The sequence below is a fragment of the Sprattus sprattus genome (assembly GCF_963457725.1).
Source record: "Sprattus sprattus genome assembly, chromosome: 3".
Taxonomy (NCBI): Eukaryota; Metazoa; Chordata; class Actinopteri; order Clupeiformes; family Clupeidae; genus Sprattus; species Sprattus sprattus.
The window spans coordinates 28,734,237-28,759,180 of NC_137922.1; the positions used below are offsets into that span (position 1 = coordinate 28,734,237).

The 24,944-nt window shown below is 42.6% G+C and overlaps 1 protein-coding gene and 1 long non-coding RNA gene across 3 annotated transcripts in view; both read right to left on the reverse strand.

The window, feature by feature from the left end:
• The window catches only part of ercc3 (excision repair cross-complementation group 3), a 46,782-nt gene extending 31,012 nt beyond the window's left edge, over nucleotides 1–15,770 (reverse strand). Inside the window, exons 1-3 of one of the 2 annotated variants that reach the window (XM_080834170.1) lie at nucleotides 15,629–15,770; nucleotides 14,980–15,075; nucleotides 399–635 (exon numbers count right to left, since the gene is read on the reverse strand). In XM_080834170.1, the coding sequence (XP_080690296.1) occupies nucleotides 399–635; nucleotides 14,980–15,045 (303 nt within the window). In that variant the 5' untranslated portion in view covers nucleotides 15,046–15,075; nucleotides 15,629–15,770. Of the gene's footprint in view, nucleotides 1–398; nucleotides 636–14,872; nucleotides 15,076–15,628 lie in introns of both variants that reach the window. The other variant, XM_080834169.1, reaches the window with a different exon arrangement.
• On the reverse strand, nucleotides 10,917–11,951 carry LOC308362251. The gene is made up of 3 exons (XR_013968571.1): nucleotides 11,824–11,951; nucleotides 11,298–11,365; nucleotides 10,917–11,204 (listed from the first exon to the last, which is right to left on the reverse strand). It is a non-coding gene; the product is annotated as an uncharacterized lncRNA (long non-coding RNA).
• Nucleotides 15,771–24,944: the final 9,174 nt, after the last annotated feature.

Consider the following 24,944-nt stretch of genomic DNA (forward strand, 5'->3'; position numbering starts at 1 on the left):
TGTGTCTGAATAGTTATTTTATCTTCAAACTTACACTAACTTCTAAATATAACCTGATATGACAATTCTATTTGTGTATGACTGGGTGTTCGTGCATGCCAGGGGATTTTGCTAGCAGTGATTCTGATACATGCCTACATCCTACCTTAATGAACTACACTACATCCTACCTTAATGAACTGCACTACACCCTACCTTGATGAACTACACTACCCACTACACCCTACCTTGATGAACTGCACTACACCCTACACCCTACCTTGATGAACTGCACTACACCCTACCTTGATGAACTGCACTACACCCTACCTTGATGAACTACACTACCCACTACACCCTACCTTGATGAACTGCACTACACCCTACCTTGATGAACTACACTACCCACCACACCCTACCTTAATGAACTGCACTATGCCATCAGGCACAGATGTTTTGCTGAGCTTCTCCAGGTACTCGATGATGTCAGAGGTCTGCAGGCCCACACTGACGGCAGCGTAGAGGGAGTACGCCGTCAGCTTGTACTCGTGGAGGTGGGTAGGCCTGCACACAGGCTCAGCTATGGCTACCAGGAAGTCCTGGGCATACTTGTAGACGGGAGAGAAACCCTCCAGAAAGATGTGACCATCTGGGGCCTAGGGAAAAATACAGGAAAAAAGAGAGAGGGAGAGAGAGAGAGAGAGAGAGGGAGAGAGAGAGACAGAGAGACAGTGAGACAGTGAGATAGAGAGACAGTGAGATAGATGGGAAGATAGAGAGAGAGGGAGAGAGAGTGTGAGAGAGTGAGATAGAGAGACAGTGAGATAGAGAGGGAAAGAGTAATAGAGCGAGATAGAGGGGGGGGGGGGGGAGTTTAATTGAGGGTGAGATACAAACTGCAGATCAGGAAAGTTTATTCCACAGAAGTATCAGGTCACATGGTCCTACAGAGACTCTATGGTTAGTAACTAACCCTAACCCTCACCCTACACACACACACACACACACACACACACACACACACACACACACACTCTCTCACCCTACACACACACACAAACACACACAGAGGTAACATCAGGCCACATGCTCCTACAGAGACTCGACCTCAACTCACCTCAGCCATCAATAAACAGTTCCTGGAGTTCTTGGTTAATCTCAAGGGCTCAGGTTGAGCCATATTCGGCTAATCTGCTACTAATATGATAATCATTTCATGCAGAATTCCAAGAATAAAACGAAGGTCCCTGGTAAGCACTAAGTCTACACAAGAATAAACAAAGGTTCCTGGTAAGCACTTATTCTACACACATTTTTTTTCTTTAAGGTCTCATAAAGTATATTTATATGTTATGCCTTATGTATCAATATTTATAGTTTATGCATTATGTATGTTAGTATCCTCCCTGCTGCTCAAGGGACTCTGCTTTCATGTGTCTTGTGTTTGTTATGCCATGTGTTTCTGTTTGTTCTAAGACTCCGCCCCCACCTGCCCTCTGTCACTTCCTGGATTTCCCTGTCACCAATTACCACACCTGTCCGTTAATCAGTCCACTCATTGTCTTGATTAGTTTCTCCTGCCATTTGTTTGCTCCCCACCAATTACATGTCTCCCCTCCTGTATTTAAGTTCAGTCTGACCTTTGTTACCCTGTCTGATCGTCACCTAAAGTCTGTGTGAAAGACTCTGTCTGTCTGACCTGGATTCTAGAGTTTAACTCTTCTGCTTTCCCTGATTATCTGCCAGTGTGAGAAGTTCTTGTTTTTTGTATTTTTCTTTTTTGGTCTGCCTGCTTTGTATTTTGGATCTTTTGTGTGTTACCTTTTTTGACTTTGACTTTTTGCATCTTTTATGTTTTGACTTTTTGAACCTTTTTGATTAACATTTTCAGGACAAATAAATACAAGTTTTTTACCCGGAATTTTGGTCTGCTATTGGGTCTCTTTTCCCCTACGGAACCTAACAATGTATTAATTTTAATTTCAAACTCACAAATGACAGGTGGATTTCTGGAGATTATTTTCAAGTGATTTAATTTTTTATTATTTTTATTACTGAGCATTTCTCTCTATATTATTAGGTTTCCTCCGGCAGGAGGTAACCTATTGTATCTGTTAGTATTATTCTTGTTCCATGGGAGTCAATGGCAGCCCCTAAAACCATATGGTAACTTTTTGTGAAATTTGGCACACTCATTAAGGACAGTCCCTTCTTCATTCACACCAAGTTTCATGGCTCTCATTAGACCACTCTAGCGCCACCAACAGGGCAAAGTTGGACTTTTGTAACCCACGCAACTTTTGAACCGTATGACCGATTTTCAAAAATGAGGTACCATTGGATTCCCTGGATCAAGACGAATTAAACCCACCCCATGGCGTCAATTTCCGGTTATATAGATTTTCCGCTATTTCCGGTTTTATCAAACCTTTGAAAGCCTACTCCTCCTACAATTTTTGGCAAATCTTCTTCAAAATCACCAGAGATGATCTTCAGACCTAGCCTCACAAAAGTTACTTTTTAGAATTTTGATCCTCACAACCGTTTGTCCGGTACAGCCACTCAAATTCAGCTGAAAAGTCGCCAAACAGGAAGTGAAGTCATATCTTGGCAAATCTTTGTGAAATCAACACCAAACTTGATATGTCACTGGAAGACACTACAACATGTTCCCATGTGCAAAGGCAACTTCATATTTAAAAAAATGATTGATAAGCAAATTGGATACATTGTTAACGCTAAAATAATGCTTTACACATCAACAGGTCAAAAAGTGATACTCTGATTCAATCACAAGTTCATGTGAAGACACTTGAGAATGTTAAGTACACAAATCTGAAAAAAAGTTGACTGTAAGATGAAAAGTGGATTTTTGGTGAATATTTGAAACATGCATGCTTGGCTAATTTCTAGGGTGATTTTCAGTAGAAGGTCTCTCTCTCTCTGTTCCTCCCACGTGTGTGCTCCAGATTCACACTCACACTCTCACACACACACACACACACACACACACACACACACACACACACAGGGACAGGCTCCTTTGACACGTGCAAGCACACACACACAACATTTAAGGAAATGTAGGGATGACCACACCCCTTCTCACTCTTAGCTTGAAGCCATGGCCCTTGAGGATCTTCAAAGTAATGCATTTGAAATGTAATATCCCATTGGCAAGTCTGCAGCATGGATCTTTCTATACAGTGACAAATTGTCACAAAAATACATTTTTCCCTGGTTCGCAATGTCTGGAGGAGGAAACCGCCATCGCTGCTTGCAGCTATATTTGTTTTTTTTATTTCTTATTCTATATATTAAAACATCTAATTCCTCCTAAGGGGGTTCTGTTTTGACACTATAAAAAAAGATTAATTGATTACACTTTTTGTGAAACCAGGACTGGCTAGAACTGTATTGAAAACAGGACTACACAAAAACATAACCAGCCACTTCAAGGACAGCAGAGCCACGCGCAGCCTGCGGCAGGGCATCCAGACCATAACAGATTACAAGCCTGCATCACAGACCTGCTACAACAACATCTCTCTGCTCAACGACCTCAACAGCTTCTTTGCAACGTTCGAAGCAACAAACAACACAAGCCCACAGAAGCCCACAGTCAAGCTCAGGGTTTTTCCTGGGTCCAAATGGGTCTTCGGTGCTCCCCCAAAAATGTTTGCGCGCTATGCGCGCACAGACTGTGTTAACGTGTCAGCTTATTAGCAGACATCTATGTATTTTTTGTTTTGTTTTACCATTTCATAAATAATGGAGGCTATGCCTGAGGAAATCATTTTGCTTCCACTTAGAATTAAAATAGATAGGCTAATAGATTGAAAATAATTCCATCACTCTGCAATGCATGTAGGTTCTTAAATAAATAATTTGTGTAAACAAATGAGGACTCAATTGCCGAAAAAAAAAATAATAATATATATATATATATATATATATATATATATACACACTGTATTTTTATTATTAGACTTTTGTTCGCACACAACACAGTTGCGTCTTGATCAGACAAGAAGACACACTCGATCTTTCTATGAACGTGATTACTATTGATCAAAACAGAACGAGGGTTCGGCTGTATTTGAAAAATACTATTAAACATATTTGCGGACATGCATTGCACGAGTGATTCATTGCCATGGCTGCTCCAATAGAAGTTATAGCGACCACATATAACCTTATACATGTTTTCTAATCAAATAATTTATTCCCGGGTGTTTTGCGATTTCCTTTTATTTTCTTCGTGCCTACACTGTATATTATCATTCCAGGTTAAGAATACCAATGGAGGCTGTGTTGGAAATCGTTAATCAAATCGTTAACCTGTAGCATTTGGAGCGGAAATTGAGTTTGCATTTGTACAGGTGTATTCGTGCACATCAGGCTGGTCCTCGCAGCGGAACGACAGTTTACAACCGCACCGTTTTATCAATGATAATATTAATATTAAGTAATTATATATGAGATGCAACACAAATCTCCTCAGAACGAGCTGAGCTTTCATTGATAAGTCAATGCGGTTGTCTCCCTCTCCCGAGGCCTCGCGGTCTACTGTTACTCGTTAAACGGGTAGACAAATGAATAAATAGCCTACACCTGTGTAGGTCTTCAACATAGCAGATATTTTAATAAATTGAAAGCCATGAATACCGAAAAAGGAATGTTATTCTCAAAATAACCGCCGACTGACAGTCAGGATGCATACGCAGGTTGAGTAATTGAGTGATTGGCAGCTGGTCACTCAGCCCATTCACGCTCCTTACAGTTGCGTATTGATCAGCCAAGAAGACACTTATCAACTCGTTTAGGCTTGTGATCAAAACAGAACGAGAACTCGGCTGTAGGACTCTTGGAACATACTATTGAGAACCTATTCGCTGACGGGCATTGCACGCGTGACGTATAGATGACAAGTTTTAGTTTTAATCGCTGACTTTTTTTTGCCTTAGGCGCTCAGGATTTTTCATAGGCGCGCGCCCAAATTTTTTCTATGCAGGAAAAACCCTGAACCTGCTGTTCCATCACATTTCAAGACCTCCATTATCATACCTGTGCCAAAGAAACCCGCTTCATCCTGCTTCAATGACTATCGCCCTGTGGCACTGAACCCCATCATTATGAAGTGCTTTGAACGGCTAGTCATGTCTCACAAGTCCATCCTCCCCCCCACCCTGAACCCCTTTCAGTTCGCATAACGGGCCAAGCGTTCCACAGAGGACGCAATCTACTCTGCTTGCCACCCAGCCCTCACCCACCTGGAAAAAGCAGACTCACATGTGAGAATGCTTTTATAGACTTTAGTTCAGCCTTTAACACTATAATCCCACAACAACTCATCTGTAAACTGGACCAGCTGGGGCTCAACACCTCCCTTTTTTGCAATTGGGTGTCGGACTTCCTCAGTGAGCGGCCACAAGCAGTACGAGTCGGCAACAACATCTCGAGCAGCATCACACTGAGCACAGGGGCCCCACAAGGCTGTGTGCTCAGTCCCCTGCTCTTCACCCTGCTGACTCACGACTGCACACCAACCTACAGCACCAATAACATGATGAAGTTTGTGGACAACACAACTCTGGTGGGTCTCATCCTCAAGAACAATGAGACCCACTACAGGAAGGAGGTCAACCTTTTGACCACGTGGTGCAGAGACAACAACCTCCTGCTGAATGTCAGCAAAACAATGGAGATTGTGGTTGACTTTAGGAGAAGCCACACTGAACACCCACCACTGACCATCGATGGTGCTGCTGTGGAGCGAGTGAGCAGCACCAAATTCCTGGGGGTGCACATCAGTGAGGACCTCTCCTGGGCCACCAACTCTGCATCACTGGCGAAGAAAGCCCAGCGGCACCTCTACTTCCTCCGCAAGCTCAAGAGAGCAAAAGCTCCCATTCCCATCCTGAACACTTTCTACCGGGGCACCATTGAAAGCAAAGCATCCTGTCCAGCTGCATCACTGTGTGGGGCAGTAGCTGCACTGAACACAGCAGAAAAGCACTGCAACGCATAGTGAACACAGATGGCAAGATCATTGGTGCCCCACTCCCTTCCTTGCAAGACATTTACACCACTGGGCTCATCTGGAAAGCCACCTCGATTGCGAGTGACACCAGCCACCCCGCACACAGCCTGTTCAGCCTCCTACCCTCTGGAAGAAGGTATAGGACCCTCCGTTGCCGCATCACCAGACTCAGTAATAGCTTCATCCACCAAGCTGTCATGAAGCTAAATTCCCTCCCCTCACTCCCTCCAGCCATATCCGACAGTCTGACAAGAGGCTGAAAATCTCCCCCCCCCCCACAACAAAAAAAAACTGTCTCTGCACTTTTATCACTTATGTTAACTTACTGTTCTACTTGCACTGCTAATGTACAAATACATCCTACAGGCTGGCTTTGCATTTCTTGTGCAATTGTCAAAGGGCTTAAAGGGGCCATATTATGAAAATTCCACCTTTTTAGTGCTTCTACACGTTGATTTGGGTATCTGGCATGTCTACTGACCCAAAAAGTCTGGAAAAAAACTAATCCCGCGATCTGTTATTGTTCTTGGACGTCAGAAACGACATGCTTGTGTGACTGCCAATGAACTTCCTTATCAAAGTGTCGTCAGTTTGATTTGGGCCCGTCCCCCCATCTCATCCCCCCGCCCCCCCTACACTCATTATTATATGATATGAACTTGGACTAGCTTGCTAGCAGCATGAAGCAAATTAATTACTCAAGATGTGCTGTGGTAGGCTGTACAGATCTCTACATCACCTCCCAGCCTCAGAAGACACGAGAGAAATGGATTGAATTCATATTTGAAGGCAATGTCTTGGAATGAACTGCAGACGAGGGAAATGTAAGTATTTAAAAAAAAATATTCTGTTACTTGCCCATTCAGTGTGGTGGTTTGCGACGTTAGCATGTTGTAGCCTCAACGCCATTTGCTGCAGCAGTGCACTAGCTAACAATGTTGTCAGTGTGTTGATTTTCTCTGTTGGCTGTATAACTTATTTTTTCAACTGCCAGTTTACATGCAACCCTTTGGGGAAAGAAAAAGGCAGATGCCTTTTTAAAAACGGCTAAGATGGCGGAGTAATTCAAACAGCAATTATCCACCGTGTTTTTTTAGTGGTGGTTAATTGATACAAACGTGAATAAGTGCGGTGTCTTAGTTGTAGCTAGAGCCCTAAGCTTTTCGCTAAACAGTTCGCTAGCTATTAGCACTCTAGCTTGCCCAGGGGAGTTTTGCAGAGAGAAGACACAGCAATTATTCACGATTGTATCAATTGTACATCTAGGTTTCTTTGGTGTCTGTTGTCGCAACCAACAGCACAACATATCCTGGGCATTTTGAACTTTCTGTGGGTTGTGACCATAAGCAGCTTGCTAGCTATTTGAACTGTAGCTGGCTCAGGAGACTAAAATAGCTTCCTGCACCCACAGAAGGCGCCTTTTCTTCTCACCCTCCTCCTCCTCCTCAAACGCGTATTCAAGTAGATGCATTTCATTCGCCATAGTATCGATAGCTTGCTAATGATAGTAGTTGATAATTAACGGATATTAATGTATGATTCCCGTTGTTAAGGTTACAGAATTTTCGCACTAAATAGGCGCTGAAGGCAGAGCTTTTTTTCTAATTAAAAATAAGTCAGTCGTGAACACAGCCTTAGCCTGTATGATCTATGCTAACGTGTACAGAAGTTAATTTGGATGTCATTTTGCTAAAAGGGCACTTTTGTTTTGCGGTGTGCTTTTATGCAGCTTGTGTGTAGCAATCGCTAAGGATTTTTTCTTTTTTTTTTTTTTTTACAAAGACGGGAGACATACATGTTAAATGGGCATTACCCATTCATGAACTACGTGATTAGCAGCTAAGACTCACCTGCAGTTACCAAACCCATTACCTATTCAATGTACGATTATTTCATAATGATTTATGAGAAAAATGTACGTAGAGCATGCATAGTATGCCAATGTTATTGTACCTACTCTTCTGTGTTGGGAAAATTATATTAGGTTGGTGGAATACAACATTTCTTCAAATGCTTTTAGTTCATGTTGTATGCATGGCAGTGCAAGGATAATGGTCAATGAGATGACATTTCATTTACAGTATGGAGTATTGAGTCCTTTTATTGCATTCAGGAAAAATCATGCATAACATTGCTTCTTTTGTTGTTAAGGAAGAACATCTGAACAGTGTCCAAGGCTACATCATGTGTCATACAGATCCTCCAAAGATGCATATCTGGAGCACCACGCAGGAGGGCACCCAGATTCTCTGTCCCAGAAAGCCCCAAAACCAGCTAACAAAGCTTCTGTACACAAAATACTTGTAACTTCTGAGCAAAGATTACATTGTATTTAGAGAATAAATGGTGATGTACACATCTATTGAGTCGTCCTTTGGTAACAGTATGGCTACTGATGGCACAAAGTGTTTTTATTATAAGTGGTATTTCTGTTTGTATTACCCATGTACTAGCCAATACATTTAATAACTATGTTTAAAAAGTCTAAAGAAACAGTTTTGGTATGTAACATGTCAACAGTTGACACATTTGAGATGAGCAGTAAGCAAAGTAAGCAGGGTGTCTACAGGTATAAACAAATTCAATTTAAGACTTTTTAAGACTTTTTAATACCACTTCTAAATGAAATTTAAGACCAAAACTTACGATGGAAAAACAAATCAAAAGTGGAAATATACAGTAATCTTTCCAAGTAAACACACTGATGTCTGATAATAACCGGTTGAGTTTAAAAAACACCAGCTAAATGTGTGTAATGCGAAAAGATAACAAAAATGTCATCAGTCCTCAATTTTCAGAGCATTTAGGTCCCATAAACAAATGCTTATAAAATCAAGTAAATAAATTAAAAAACGCCCAAATCTGGCTGGAGCCCTGGCTACGATGATAAACCAATAAACAGGAGCCCTGGCTACGGCGCAATCCGAGGGGTGGGGTTATCCCCTCAAGTCTAGGCTACGAGATTCAGCCCTAACAAGTTCCGATCATTTGAACGACAGCAAGAAAATAACATTTGCGAATAAAGTGTACAATGGAAACATAGGCCATTGTTCGTGTTTAACTACTCAAAGCATTCCAGGGATTGAGTTACAGTGGCAAGTTAGCGATCAAAGCAACAGGTAGACCACCTCCCAAAATCAGAGCAACTGCAGATTATAGCACAGCTGGCTAATAAGTGGTAACGTTAGCTACCAATGGAGTTGAATGAATGGTGTGCTAACGGTCACATATTAGAACGTAACGTAACTGCAAAACGTTTTTTTTTTTTTTTTTTTGCTGTCTCACACTGTGATAAATATGTTTAAGTGACCTCCGTTTAATTTCCATAAACTGTTCGTTGTAAGGTAAAATGAATACATTGCTAGCGGGCGTGGTGTAGCGTGTGGAAATAGCACTGACAGGACTAGAATTCCGAGGCCCAACTTTTCGTATTTGTAAGAGGTCAGGGCCCAACAGACACCCCGCTTATTTTAGCGAATCTATATTCCATTAGGCTAATTGAATCTATAATCCATTCATTGTAATTAATAAGCGATTGTTATGTGTGAGAAAAAGCAACATCAGCACCTGCCACAGGTGGAAGCCTATAAATAAATAAAAGAAAAATCTAACTCTAGATATAGCATCAAAATTGTATTGTGCACCAGAAAACAACATAAATACACACAGATAACTTAATTGCAGTAGGCCTATCCTATTTGTGCACAGCAAACAGAACCAGAAAAGACCCAAAAGATAGCATGTACTCAAAACAAGTGATGGAACATGCAAACAAGACCACTCAGCTAGGCCTAATTAAAATAGGTGATGCTTCAGACATGCAAACAAATAGGTTCAAATAGGTCAATATAATGATTAAAATAATTTAAATAATGAATTAAATCTGTGGCTGCAATCTATAATCAACATAAATAGCACCAATCATTCCTGGGCAGTCGTTTGAGTTGGTAGCTGTCCACAGAAAAGCATAACCACTCCAATGATAACGCACAAAAACAGCACTAATGCGTCGGTCGAATCCTATACATTTACGAGTAATCACCTCAGACAGCGTGTATTTTAGACACTGTTGTTTAATGGTATTTTTTTCGTGCTCTCTCGCCGTCAAGCAAGTAATATGCGAAACACAATGCTGCCACTCGACGGTAAATCGTAACAATTATCCACTGAAGCAATTAGGAACACCTCAGTCAGCCCACCGTCTTCAACTATGTTGAAGAACAGACAGTCACCACCAACCCAAACTGATACAGCGTTGATAACTTAAACTTGGTCTAGTTATTTTCCTAGAAACGTCGTGGAGTGTGGGTTGGCAATCATCTAACCTGGGGTTGCTTTCCGTCAGGTGCTTTGCATTAAGGTGATAACTTAAAGACGAGTTGCTTCTGTGACAGCTAACTTCAGCTTGACAAATGCTACATACAACTTTAGATTTGTCGATTGTCCCGTCATTTGGCCTCTTAAACAGAAACCAAACAATCCCTCAGCTCTCTCCACCTTTCACTACTGCTTCGGTCGCTCTTGCCTACCTGACTGCAGGCAAGCGCCGCTAGTGTCACACCGGAAGTAAACAAAGTTGCGTCAACTGCATTAAAATATTTGTATCACATACATAGACAACGCAGCGCACCGGCTACCGGAAAAAAATATTTGACCTGGCAGAGCAGATTGCCTGCATTTTCGCACTGACATGGCACAAAAATATTTAAGACCAATGCAATCTGATTTTAAGACAATTTAATACTTTTTAAGGCCTTATTTTGATGAAAATTGATTTACGACTTTTTAAGACTTTTTAATGACCCGCGGCCACCCTGGTAAGACCAAGGGAAGATTAAACGATCTTGCCCAGTTATGTTTGTATTGTAAAAAATAACTGATGACTCATGCATAAAAAACAACTTACTGCTATATTCCCCTTAGACATAAGGCCCATAGTCTGCTCTATAGATGTTGAATGCATTCTGTAGTGAAAACACATTCAAGCATTTACATTTCATCATTTAGCAGACGCTTTTATCCATAGCGCCTTACAAGGATGTGACACATTTTACATTTTTCACTGATGGCACACTGCACATCAGGAGCAATAAGGGGTTCACATGTCGTGCTCAAGGACGCTTCGAGAGGGAAGCACACAGGTAGAATGCCCGGATGGTTGGTTGCATAGTCTTCTTGTTACCTTGAATATTGAAAGTGTAAGTATCATTGAATATAAAACAGAAGATGACTGCATAATTCACAAAGATGTCATGTCATTCACAAAGAATTCTACCTGTGGTATCTCCATGCAGCATACATTCTCAGGCTCTAGGCATTTGCTCACAATTGGCACAAATACACCTGTATAGATAAAGAGTTTTAAAAAGTGACAACATTATAGGTAAAGTGTATTTGAATGTTAAGTTACAGACATAAGTCGACAAATACAACGAAAACAAGGTTTGAGCGCTAATAAACGGAGGTAAACTCGTTACGTTATGTTCTACACCTGCTTTGTCCATTACTGTTAGATAATATTTTACTTTACAGCTCGAGCTTTACCCGTGTTTTTTGCTTTGCACCACTTATGCTAAGATATCTATCTATCCTGCAAGCCATCTGGTTGATTTAAATGCCTAGAAAAACAGCCTTTTCACAAACAGTAACTTACATAAAACACACTGTATTTATTTCATATTACTCACATGTACAAACTATTTACTAGCAGTGCAATGCTCTCGTCACCGTCAACCTGACCATATGACCTTAGCCAAAGTTAAAACAAAAAATTAAATGTAGATTTGACAAAGTTTACTTACCATTCAGAAACGTTTTGTTGAGCCCTAACTTCTTGAATATGTTCGGGAGCCTCTTGTTCTGCTTCTGGGTCTGACTCTGGCTCAAACAGATACGGTTGTACGATTCTGTCTTCTGCAGTAGCCATCTTTCTATATAGATAGCTGTTAGCTGTTCAAGCTATGCGAGCGCAACTCTTGGAGGAGGGGGAGGAGTGAGCTGGCTCATTAGCATTTAAAGGAACAGGCACTCAATACAGGTCAATCTGTAGGGAGCTGTTTTGACAGGGTGAAAAGGGTGCTGTATAAAATTATTCTTGTGGTATTTTGACCAAAATATGTTACTGGCATTTCATAAAGACCCCAAGGAACCATTTCAACTTGTGGTAAAATGGGCATACGATGGGTCCTTTAAAGCTTAAATACACTGGCACCCACCGAGGCGTGTCAAAACAGTGCGGCCATTATATTTCATATAAACACTGCGCACTGCTCTATTGCCGCCACGGTTCTATTCTTGGTTATATTATGGAAGAGGAAGAACAGTCATGTGTTAGTTTTCACAAGTTATAATAAAGTAATCAGTTTATAATACAGTTTATAATAAAGTAATCAGTTTATAATTCAGTGTACGTGAACCTTTCGACATTTTATGACACCCTTATCACCTAGGTAGCCTACATAAAGAAAAATATTGTTCCATGATGATAAAAATGATAGGACACGCCGTGCCGTGGAGGAGCCGGTGTATTTTAGGCTTATGTCATCCATGTCAATAACAGCGCCCCAAAAGTCCTGCTTAAAAACTGAAGAAATAGCCTTAACATTCCTGTGTTTGCTATATGCGACACCATGGCTTGCTGTCAATTGTTTTTAGATTTTGTTTTAGTTAATATTAAGGTGTCTTAAATGTAGCTCTTATTTGTGGTTGAAAGCGGGTGTTTTTTGTTTATTTGCTGTTGGCTATATTTGACCTGCGCTGTGTTATACTGTGTATGTGCGCTGTAAATCCTGTTGAGGTACAGGTGAGTTTAGTTATTGTGCTGTTGAAAAAATGTCATTACAATTAAGTAATGTTTTGCGAGTGCACAAGAAATTTTCGAGGCGCGCGCGGCCTTTTACACGTCCAGGCCCAGGGGCCCATGGTTTCATAATCCGTACATGATCATGAGTAGGGATGAGAACCTTTACGATTTTAACGATTCCGGTTCCTTATCGATTCCTGCTTATCGATTCGATTCCTTATCGATTCTCTTATCGATTCTTATTGGGTAAGGGGTGAAAAAAGAGCACAAACAGGTTTTTTACATTAATGTTCTTTTATATAAATTTCTAGAATGCTGCACACACCATAAACAGACTGTTTACAAAAATAACCAAAAACCTTTATTAAAAAACAGACATTCTTGCCACTAAATATAAAACAACAATATTTAAATGCATGTGGTGAGAGTGTCAACTCTAAAGCTGTAGCCTACATTGACATTGCAGAGCACTGTTGATTGCTATTTCACTCATTCACTCATACACTCATACTGTATAGATGAGTGTATGAGTGAATGAGTGAAATAGCAAACAACCCCTATACAACCCTTCCTCTGCTACCTACTGATCTTTCTTTTCCAGAGAGCAGATACTTCAGGAAATGTCTCATAATTGTTGGAACATTAAGGTTTAGTTTAAGTTAGTCCAATCTAAACCCCTCCCTCATTGCACTCTTGAGATAAACTAAATCTGGCAATAAAATGGCACTAACAAAATCGTTGAATTTTCTGATCTGACATGAAGCCCTTGTTATTGAGTAAAGGACTGTATATTTTCTTGTAGGTTGCTTGGTTGTATGGCTAATCGCGAACTATTATGCTTAACGCTTAGCAATGTAGAACCCACTACAAACACAATAACGTACTGAAACATACTTACTTGTATCATGCACACAATGCCTCACATACGTATTTGAACAAAGATGATTCGCAAACTAGGCACTCAGTATATTTAAAACTTAACTATTGCTGCCACTGAATTGAAAGAGAAACTTATCCATATCTAGGGAGCTGCACGCGTTGCTAGGCAACGCCATTATTAACGGAGTCTTTTGCGCTTCATTCCTGACTTACCAAGGTAAACTCCGCAAAATGTTTTATCATAACGGTGTTACTCGTGTGTTATCAGCAAACTTTCTAGAACCAACAGAGGGGAGGCAAGCACTGCCTCTGCCTCAAGCCAACGGCTGAAAATAGAAGATTTTACAGCTAAGCTAGCCTACGTTATGACAATGTCCAACATCGCCCATTCTGTTAAGCAATTAAATGCTAAGTTTAGTTATGGTTAACACGACAACGCAAACGTTTGCTGATAACACACGAGTAACACAGTTATGATAAAACATTTTGAGGAGTTTACCTTGGTAAGTTAGGGATGAAGCGCCGACGTTAGTTGAGCTGCTGCAGGCATCAAAAACATGACAATCTTGTAATTTAATACCATGTTGTGTGCTCAAGTGCGTATTCATAGTAGATGTACCTCCTCCCTTTGACGAAATACATGTTTTACAGACGTTACAAGGGACCATGTTTGCATTTGTTCGAGTGAAATAAAGCCACACTTTAGATCGCTTCTGTCTAGTCGCCATTTCTGCTGCGGTCTGATTTTTTAAAGGAAGAGTTTGGCTAACGATTCCAAAGATTCGGCTCATTAGGAACCGGTTCTAAACAAGAACCGGGTTTCGGTTCCCATCCCTAATCATGAGTGTTCGTTCGCATATTTAACATAATTGCTTTTGTCTCTTTGCCTCACCAATTGTGGTATTTCACACATGTCACATGCAACAGACACCAAATAAGAAGTTATAGATATATTGTGGACTTGTGACCCCCCCCCCCCCGTTTCTGCAGTCTTTCTGCAGTCTTAGCCCCCCCCCACCCCGACCGCCCAATGGGAGAGCGGCACCGGAACCCGTTGAGAAAACTAGATGGTCTAAGGATAGACTGGCGTTAATTATTTGTAAAGCATAAACTATCGCATTCGCCATTTGTTAAGGTTCTGCTGTTTCGGTGTAACAGTGCTGCCTTACCACCCAAAGAGGACGCGATCCATAGTCATTCTTCAGGTGCATCTGAAGCCTGTAGTCTTTGGCCCCGTACTCGTCCTGTTTGATTACAGCTTCATCCACCTGTTTACCTGCTGCGGCAGGGATGGCTTCCTGAGGGTCGCCTCCACCAGCCTCTTCCTCATCTTCCTCCTCATCGTGAAACCGCTTCTTGGACGACTTGCGCTCTGCAGTATGTTTAAAGTTTAACTTCTTAGACATTATTTCGACAAACAGCATTAATGTGAGAGAAATGCGTTGCGGTAAAATAACTAATCTTGGAAAGCAATAAAACATTACTAGGTGCACAGCTACATTGACCGCAACGTTGAGGTATTTTGAAGTTAGTCAGAAGCTACATAACTAAACGTTTCAGAAGCTACATTATATCTAGTTGTCCAAGGTATGTACTAGAAATGTTCTATGTAATACCACTGTATAACGTATAGAGTCAGGTAAAGTGTGCTAGCGGACTGATAACTTAGCTGACTAATAGAATCATTCATAACTTTCTTTGCTCAGTCCATTCCAGTAGAAGCACGCGTGATAGCCACAGCCTTCTGTAACTATCATTGATCAGTTCTGCTAATATGTGACCAGGAGGACATGGCTTGTCTTGCCGTGTAATATTTACTAAAGGGTTTGCCTCTAAATGTTCTTATACATAATGTTCCTGTCTCCACCAACATGCTATCATTAGCTAAAGAAAACGTTCTCTGCCATCCTGTTGGTTTAACTCACCTCGATCTCCTTTATCTTTTTTCCCCATGTTATCAGCCACAACTTACACGGGACTTTATAATGCACGCTTTTGTTTGACTGCTATTTTATGAGAAACGCATTATGCCCATGGTCGTATGCATGCTTCCCGATTCGCATACGCAGCAAGGAAGTTTACGTTAAGCGGAATGATTTCCGGTTAAACGCATGAAACCGTTACATCAAAATAAAGGCTTATTCCAACATTTTAAAATGATCAGTTACCGGTATGTGTATTTCAGAGAAACATCATACCTTCTTGCTGAATGGTGTTTTTTGTTGTAGTGAAGATTAATTGAATTAATGTATGTGTAAGGAAACTATATTTAATCATTGAAGTTTAAAAAACAAGGTACTGTTGGTGTTACAATGTTCGTTTTACAATGGTTACAGTAAAACTATATCAAACATTAGCGATTAATGTTCGGGACAGTTTCATCAATTTTATATTTAAGAAGGGTGGTCGCGGTACAAATAAACTCATTAACCCTGAACTTGGGTTTGAGTGATGAAACTGCTCAACAAACTCCGTTTTGAATATCCGGGAATTGTGCGCGTTCTCTTGCAAGCGAGCCTGTAAAAATTCAGAGATGCCAATTTGTGACTCACACGCACGCAAGTAATATCAGAGTGTATGTTACCACGGATAAAAACTAGGTTTGTTTACCTAGCCGTAAACCGACTCTGGTACCCAGGGAAGTGACTAGACCCTCCTTCTGGAATACCCCAGCAGAGACGTTTGCCTGACCTCAGTGTTTTGAAAAGTCCATGGTCAGGATGTTAGGAATCCTTTACAATACCTTGGGCGCTGGTAGGTAGGTCTTTTCTTGTAGGTCTCCTGCATAATATGGAGAGATGCTCTGATGATTCGGTGCTGCAGTCACAGGCTGTACAGTTCCCATACCAAGTGATCCTGTCATGACACACAGCTGATGGTGCTGAACTTCCTCAGCTGATGTAGGAAGTACAGTCTTTGCCTTGATTTCTTCGGTGGGTGTTCACAGTCCATGTAAGATCGTCAGTAATGTGTATGCCCATGTATGTCAAACTTGATCTAAATGACTTAACATAAAAATAACATTATCGTATATTTACCTCATTGTTATTCTTGGACGCGGCTATCTATACAGCACTAAGTAAGGGATAATGTATTGTCCGGAGGTCATTCTACAAAAATAATTCCCGACGGGGCGAACAACACCCCGACGCGCAGCGGAGGGTGTTGTTTTGTCCTGAAGGGAATTATTTTTGTAGAATGACCTCCGGACAATACATTATCCCGCTTATTATACGGGTACTTGCCAAAAACGATAGAAGACATTCCTCCAACATACCTCTTTTTAATGATTTAGGTGCCGTTTCATGTGTCCCGTTTAGAAATAAATAGTTCTTCAAGCAAATAGAACTTTGAAGTTTCAGGTGTTGCATAGCAACCCATTACTTGCTGACTTCAAATTACTCTCTACTGTTGCGTTAAAATGACTGGACTTCTGGCGGAATGATATGAAAGATGTGAATTAGAAGTACAAAACCCGTTGCCAATGACAGCGGTGATTATCTTTCGCAGAGGTCTGTTAGCAGGAATTAATGTATGGGTATGACGTAGGGATGGCCCATTCAAATCAACGGTACTTTTTGGAACATTCTGAAGAGCCGTATAATAATTAGAATTAATTTAGCCCACTTTTGAGGATGTTCGGATGCTTTCCTCTATCTAACCACACGGGAGCCGCCATTTTTCCATTCTGTTGACAAATGCAGCCTTCTCATTGGTGTAGCATGATCACGTGTCGAACCGTGGCACGGCTCCCGACAAAAATCTTATTACGCTCTGAAGTCTCTAGTTCTGCATAAAACAAAGCCATATAGACAATCGACTGGAAAATCAGCGACGAACTGTTTTTTTGGTAACAAACCACGACTCGTTCTTTTTTATAAGCTAAAGATTGTGTAGATGCCAGTGAGTGGAACGGGATTCATTTTCTAAAGGACTTTTCGTGCTTCACCTTGCGGCCTATCATAACAGACAGGGATTGGACCGCTAGCATGCCACTCAAACTAAAAAATGAATCGAAAGGGGAGAGGGAGGAGCTGAAATTGGCTCCTAGGATCAAAAGGAACCCTCTTTTATAGAGGTTGAATTCCCCACCCTTGGTATACCATACCACTTGTACAAGTAATAACCAAAAGTTATTAAAAATTCACAAAAGGTACGTTTAAATAATAAACACTGGTGAAGGTGCTCACTCCTGTGAAATGTTCACAAAGGCATCTTTGTCGTTTAAAAAAAGTATTTGTAGGTATCGCAATGGTTGTAGTGCAGGCCAGATGGTTGGGTACTTGCATGTGACAGTGAGAGGTTTGACTGTTACATGCAAGAACTCAAACTCAAACTTGACCTTAAGAACGGCCATAGCTAGGACTGACTACAAGCTATAGGCCGGTAACAAAAAATCTTGAAAAATAATCTTCTTAAATAAAAAAAATCTTTATTTAATATATTTACACAATACATGTATACAATGTTGTTTAGATCCCTATATGAAGCTGCCACGTCCTCTTCAGTTGAGTGTTGGTGCAGACTCCGCTCCTCTCCTCAAGGGGGCGATGTTGTGTATCTGTGCCCACTCCACTCCACTCCTTAAAGGGCAGCAATGTTGTGTATCTGTGCCCACTCCACTCCTCTCCTTAAAGGGCAGCAATGTTGTGTATCTGTGCCCACTCCACTCCACTCCTTAAAGGGCAGCAATGTTGTGTATCTGTGCCCACTCCACTCCTCTCCTTAAAGGGCAGCAATGTTGTGTATCTGTGTCCACTCCACTCCTCTCCTTAAAGGGCAGCAATGTTGTGTATCTGTGTCCACTCCACTCCACTCCTTAAAGGGCAGCAATGTTGTGTATCTGTGCCCACTCCACTCCTATCTTTAAGGTGAGCAATGTTGTGTATCTGTGTCCACTCCACTCCACTCCTTAAAGGGCAGCAATGTTGTGTATCTGTGTCCACTCCACTCCTCTCCTTAAAGGGCAGCAATGTTGTGTATCTGTGTCCACTCCACTCCTCTCCTTAAAGGGCAGCAATGTTGTGTATCTGTGCCCACTCCACTCCTCTCCTTTAAGGGCAGCAATGTTGTGTATCTGTGCCCACTCCACTCCACTCCTTAAAGGGCAGCAATGTTGTGTATCTGTGTCCACTCCACTCCTATATTTAAGGTGAGCAATGTTGTGTATCTGTGCCCACTCCACTCCTCTCCTTAAAGGGCAGCAATGTTGTGTATCTGTGTCCACTCCACTCCTCTCCTTAAAGGGCAGCAATGTTGTGTATCTGTGCCCACTCCACTCCTCTCCTTAAAGGGCAGCAATGTTGTGTATCTGTGCCCACTCCACTCCTCTCCTTAAAGGGCAGCAATGTTGTGTATCTGTGCCCACTCCACTCCTCTCCTTAAAGGGCAGCAATGTTGTGTATCTGTGTCCACTCCACTCCTATCCTTAAGGTGAGCAATGTTGTGTATCTGTGTCCACTCCACTCCTATCCTTAAGGTGAGCAATGTTGTGTATCTGTGTCCACTCCACTCCTATCCTTAAGGTGAGCAATGTTGTGTATCTGTGTCCACTCCACTCCTATCCTTAAGGTGAGCAATGTTGTGTATCTGTGTCCACTCCACTCCTCTCCTTAAAGGGGAGCAATGTTGTGTATCTGTGTCCATTCCACTCCTTTCCTCAAGGGGGTGATGTGTCTTTGTGCCCACGCCACTCCACTCCAGTAGGGGGCGATGACGAGGCCAGCAGGTAGCGCATGGACCACTGCATCATCTCAGCAGGAACCCTGCCAGCCCAAACAAGAGTGTTCAGTTTCTCCACACACAGAGTTATTCAACATGTAAATATAATGGCCTCTGTCTCAGGTTACATTTACATTTAGTCATTCATCAGCCACTTTATAGTAATGTTCATAAACAACTCATGCGTTCACATATGTATATATTTATCACTAAGTGAGCTCCCTGGTCAGTCAACCCAAGACCTCTGCCTAAACCCAAAGGTTTGAGGGGCTGCTGCGCTTACGTGAACAGGCCCAGAGCACGGACATCCTGCACCGACGCCTCATATCTGTAGGAGAACGCAGAACCATCCGCGTGAACCTGGGAGAGTACAGGGAATATGCATGAGAAAGAGAACGGCATCTCTAGCGTCTCGAGAGAACAGCAGCGTCTCTAGGGAACGGCAGGTCTGAGGGGCGTGAGGAGGGGGAAGCACTCGTACCCGGATCTGATTGGAGGGTGAGGCGAACATGCGCCGTTTGGGCTCACTTCCTCCGTCGCTGTGGTTACTTCCTGTCCGTTGCGTCTGCGCTATCCACGAGGGGGGGCTCCTGGCAGCTTTTCCATCTTCGTCCTCCTCCTCCTCCTCAGGAGAGGGATGCGGAGTAGAGTGCCTGCCACTGGAGTGGGAGGAGCTAAAGCATGAGGGGAGCGGTGGCTGGTAGGGTGGAAGGGCGGAGCCAGTCTTTTTAGCTCCGCTGCCATTGGTCGACACATACTGTGTACTGGTTCCTATTGGAGCAGAGCTGAGGCGGACCAAAAGTGATTGGTGGAGAGGGAATTTCTCTGTGGAAGTGGAGCCTGATTGGCTATCCAGAGGTCTGGGGTTCTCTGGAGTACGTAATGATGTCAGACCCTGCAGAAGTGACCGTTTCTTGAGGGAAGCTGAATCTGATTGGCTCTGAGTAAGGGACAGCTTCTCTGGGGTAGCAGAATCTGATTGGATCTTTGTGAGTGGGTGGTTCCATGCAGTAGTTGAATCCGATTGGCTCTGCAGGAAAGGGAGGTTCTCTGGCAGAACTGAAGCTGATTGGCTCTGAAGAAGTGGGAGGTCGTCTGGGGTAGCTGAAGCTGAGAAGGCAAAGAAATTCACAACGGTCAGCCGTGTGTGTGTGTGTGTAAGTGCGTGTGTGTGTCTTGACTAAATAGTTAAAGTGAGCCTTACTCTCAGGTGAGGATGAAGATCTCAGGATATCAACCACTGGAGCAAAGATGTCCCACGGGCTGCCTTTAGGCACACACTCCACTTCTACACACACTGCAGGAGAGAGAGAGAGAGAGGCAGAGAGAGAGAGAAAGAGAGAGAGAGAGAGGGAGGTAGGGAGAGAGAGAGAAAGGGAGGGAGAGAGAGAGAGAGAGACAGACAGACAGAGAGACAGACAGAGAGAGAGAGACAGACAGACAGACAGAGAGAGAGAGCGACACACAGAGGCTGCATATTACACCCACAATTACAGAACACAAAAGAGCCCATGGGTTTCTAAGACTGTGTGTGTGTGTGTGTAAAGACAGAGCTACAGACTAAATCAATATCTTCTGTGAGAAACTCAGCTGCTTTGTGTCTCCCTTTGCTAGCATGCCTGTTCCCTTGTGTTGAGCAGGAGCATGTTTGGGTTCAGAAAGGTGCCGGATCCAGGTAGAACTATTGGTTTTACAAGCCTATTCATTCATTCCCAGGGGTCTATAATCATTAAATACAGTTCTATTGATCCAGTCTGAATACTGACCTTATAGTGTCTGTGTGGCACCAGCACCTGATTAAAATGGTCATTTCTATACACTTGTATAGGACAGGAGAACAGGAGATCTCACCACCACTGGAACGAGGCGAATCATCCATCCTCTCGCCGGGCGAGGGGGACGGGTTTTGGACCTCATTCTGGGTGGTGATTGGCTGAGTGATCTGATGGGTGATTGGCTGATGTGTCTGCCTGTCAGACAGGGGCGGGACCAAACCACTGGGAGTTGAACTGCTTGTGGATGATGCTGCTGTTACCATGGCGATCAACTTCTCTCTCTGGTCCTCTGGAATCAGGAGTTGGCACACAGGAATGGAGAAACACTCCTCTGCCTAACAAAAAGACACACACACATACACACACACACACACACACACACACACACATACACACACAAACACACACACACACACACACACACTAGCATTTATGCCACTGAATATTCAAGCAGCAGACTCAGCCGCCACACACTCACACAGCTGTGTGGTTGCCACAGAAACATACTTTATAAGCAAGCCGATCCTGGTCCCATTGGGTGGGTGTGGTCACATCGTCATATGATGCTGCCCGAGTGGGTGGAGCCAACCGGCTCATTATCCTCCTCAGCATTTGGGTTTCCACTGACTCCGCCCCCCCATCCAATGACTGGGCATGGGGGCCACTGGTGGGAGGGGTTATGGTGTGGTAGGAGGTGCTTGGCTCCTTGGGTGTGTCCACATCTTGGTGGGAGATGCTAGGTCTAGGGGGCCTGTCCACATCTTGGTTGGAGGTGCTAGGTCTAGGGGGCGTGTTCACATATTGGTGAGAGGTGCTATGTCTACGGGGTGTGTCCACATCTTGGTGGGATGTGCTAGGTCTAGGGGGCGTGTTCTTATTGTGGTGGGAGGGGGTGGGTTCAGAAACAGGGGTCGTCCTGTCAATCATTTCTTGGGGCGTGATCTCCGTGTTTACATATTTCTCCCATTCTTCCAATAAGTCTGTCAGACGGAACCCTGGCAAACAGAGAGAGAACACACACACACACAAACACACACAGTAAGAATCACAATCAATATGTGTTCCACCATTTTATGAGCAGTATTTCATCTAAATTGAAATTTAATAAAGGAAAATGCTACTTACCATACTGAGACTGGGATGAACTCTCCTCTAGCCTAGATCTGAAACGCACACACACACACCACACCTGAACACCATTGATGTATGTTGTATCACCTCTGCCCAGGGAAAACATTTGAAGAGGAGAGGAGAGGAAAGGAAAGGAAAGGAGAGGGGGTACCGTTCTTGTACCATCCCGACAGCTAAGCATTCCTTACCTCCATGTTTTGTGGATTTGTTCTTTAATGGACGGCAACGTTGCACTGAAACAAAAGAACAAGGGAGAGCAACTATGAACACAAACTTAACTTAAATAATTACATTTGTGATTATATTATCCATATTTGAAATATGTTACCTACAAGGGCGGTTTTAGCAAATTGGAGGCCCTGGGCAAAGAACAATGTTTTTAATGATATGTGGAACTGACATTTATTGTTAGCATATGACTTTAAGAATTAAACAGTTGAAAATGATTTGAACTATGAGGTTTTGAGTGCAGTGTTTTAGTAGTGTAACTTTTGTATTACTTTATCAAAACAATGTTACTTGTTAGATTTGATTAATGCTTTATAGTTCTGTTTCTGAATGTTTTCAACTGAAACTTCCAAATTTGTACAGGTCCTGTTTTAACCATTTCAATTCTCTCTCTACCTGTTAATTTGTCACGCCATAATAATGGGTCTTCACTAATCACTGTATCACCACCATTGATGTTACTCACATTATTGACATTACTGCTGTCGTTATCAGCCAGCTGTGCTTGAGCTGTGTTCATGACCATGGCAGTGTCATGCGCGTTGTCAGTGCGGGTGTTTCAGTGTCTCGGATATGGGCGGCTGTGTTACATGATGGCTCACCGTTTGTAGAAGCAAAGCAGGCAGAGCTAGTTGGTGATACTACAAGCTGTGTGTCTGCTGCTGCTAGCAATAGCTAAACTTGGTTTAGCAGCACTTGAAACATTATCAGATGAACTCGACACATTATCAGATATTTCTTCCACTTCCACGGACAAATTCCTTGATTGGAAATTGTGTGTTACCTTAGGTAATTTCTCCCTGAACTTCTCATCCTGCCCTTTCCTCTTTCTTTTCTCACTGCCACTAAAAATTATTTCACGCTTTACTTTGCAACCACACACGTTACCACACGAAAAATTGTCCGGTTACAGAAAAGTCACGTGACCTGGAATAATTTGTTCCATGATGGAATTAAGATACATTTTAGGCTGATACTGAAAATAAAATAATCGTTTTTCATGCTTATTATGAAATGTCATTATTTTTGCAATGACAAGTGATTTATTTTAATTAGCAAAAAAAAAAAATTCAAAAAAACAGAAATGCGACGAGGCCCCCCTGGTGGCCGAGGCCCTGGGCAACTGCCAGGTATGCCCGTTTGTCCACGCCGCCCCTGGTTACCTAGAGAGTAGAACTGTATTGATCCAGAGTATTATTGATCCAGACAGAGTATTATTTAAGGTAAAGATGAGCTCTAGGGCAAATACGGTATACATGTGTTTTGAGCTGTGGGGCACATACTGTGTTTGTGTGTGTGTGTGTGTGTGTGTGTGTGTGTGTGTGTGTGTGTGTGTGTGTCTTTCTTACCAGTTAGGTACTCCGCTGTGAGTGTTCCCCTGGCCAACGGTGCTGATCTGATTGACAGTCACGTAAAACCGGCAGCTCACCTACAGCATGCAACACACACACACACACACACACACACACACACACACACACACACACACACACAGCTGGATTAGACATCAAGGAATTACAGGAATTAGACATGCAACTCAAACACGGGATGGAGGCCATTCAGCTGAATCAATACTTCTGCTAACACCTATGCCAGGTTAAGGATCAAATGTGCCTCTCAGAACAGAGCAGGGCCATGCAGCACTACAGGAGCTAGTGATGAGGACTGCGACACACACACACACACACACACACACACACACACACACACACACACTCAGAACAGAGCAGGGCCATGCAGCACTACAGGGGCTAGTGATGAGGACCGCGACTGAACTCAAGGAAATAATACACAAAGGTGTCTATCGGTTGAGCTCAAGGAAATAATACACAAAGGTGTCACACACACACACACACTCACACACGCTCAAGGAAATAATACACAAAGGTGTCTATCTGTTGGAAGCCGATTAGAAAGGCATAGGGCTTTAGAGGGTAGCATAATGGGCTTATGACTGCGGTTGGAAAAGTAGTTTGTAGTGTGTGCATTTAAACCACCCGATCAGGTTCAAACTGTGGTGTGTGTGTGTGCATTTGAACCCACCAGCTCAGGTTCCATGTGGAAGTTCAGTTGCAGGTTCTTAACACAGACAATGGCGTTCTCCAGTCCAGAGAAACTCTCCCTCTCCTCCATACTGACAAGGATTGCACACACACACACACACACACACACACACACACAAACAAACTCAGTTAAGCATTTTAGACTGCTGTTGTCATGCCTATTTAGCACTCCCGCACTTCAAGTATTTAAAAAAAAACAAAAAAAAAACACTTGTGTTTGAGGTACTGACAATGTGTGTGTGTGTGTGTGTGTGAGTTATAGAGACTGCTGGATAACACACTCACTCCTGCAGTCTGGTCCAGGCTTGTGTTGTGATATCTGT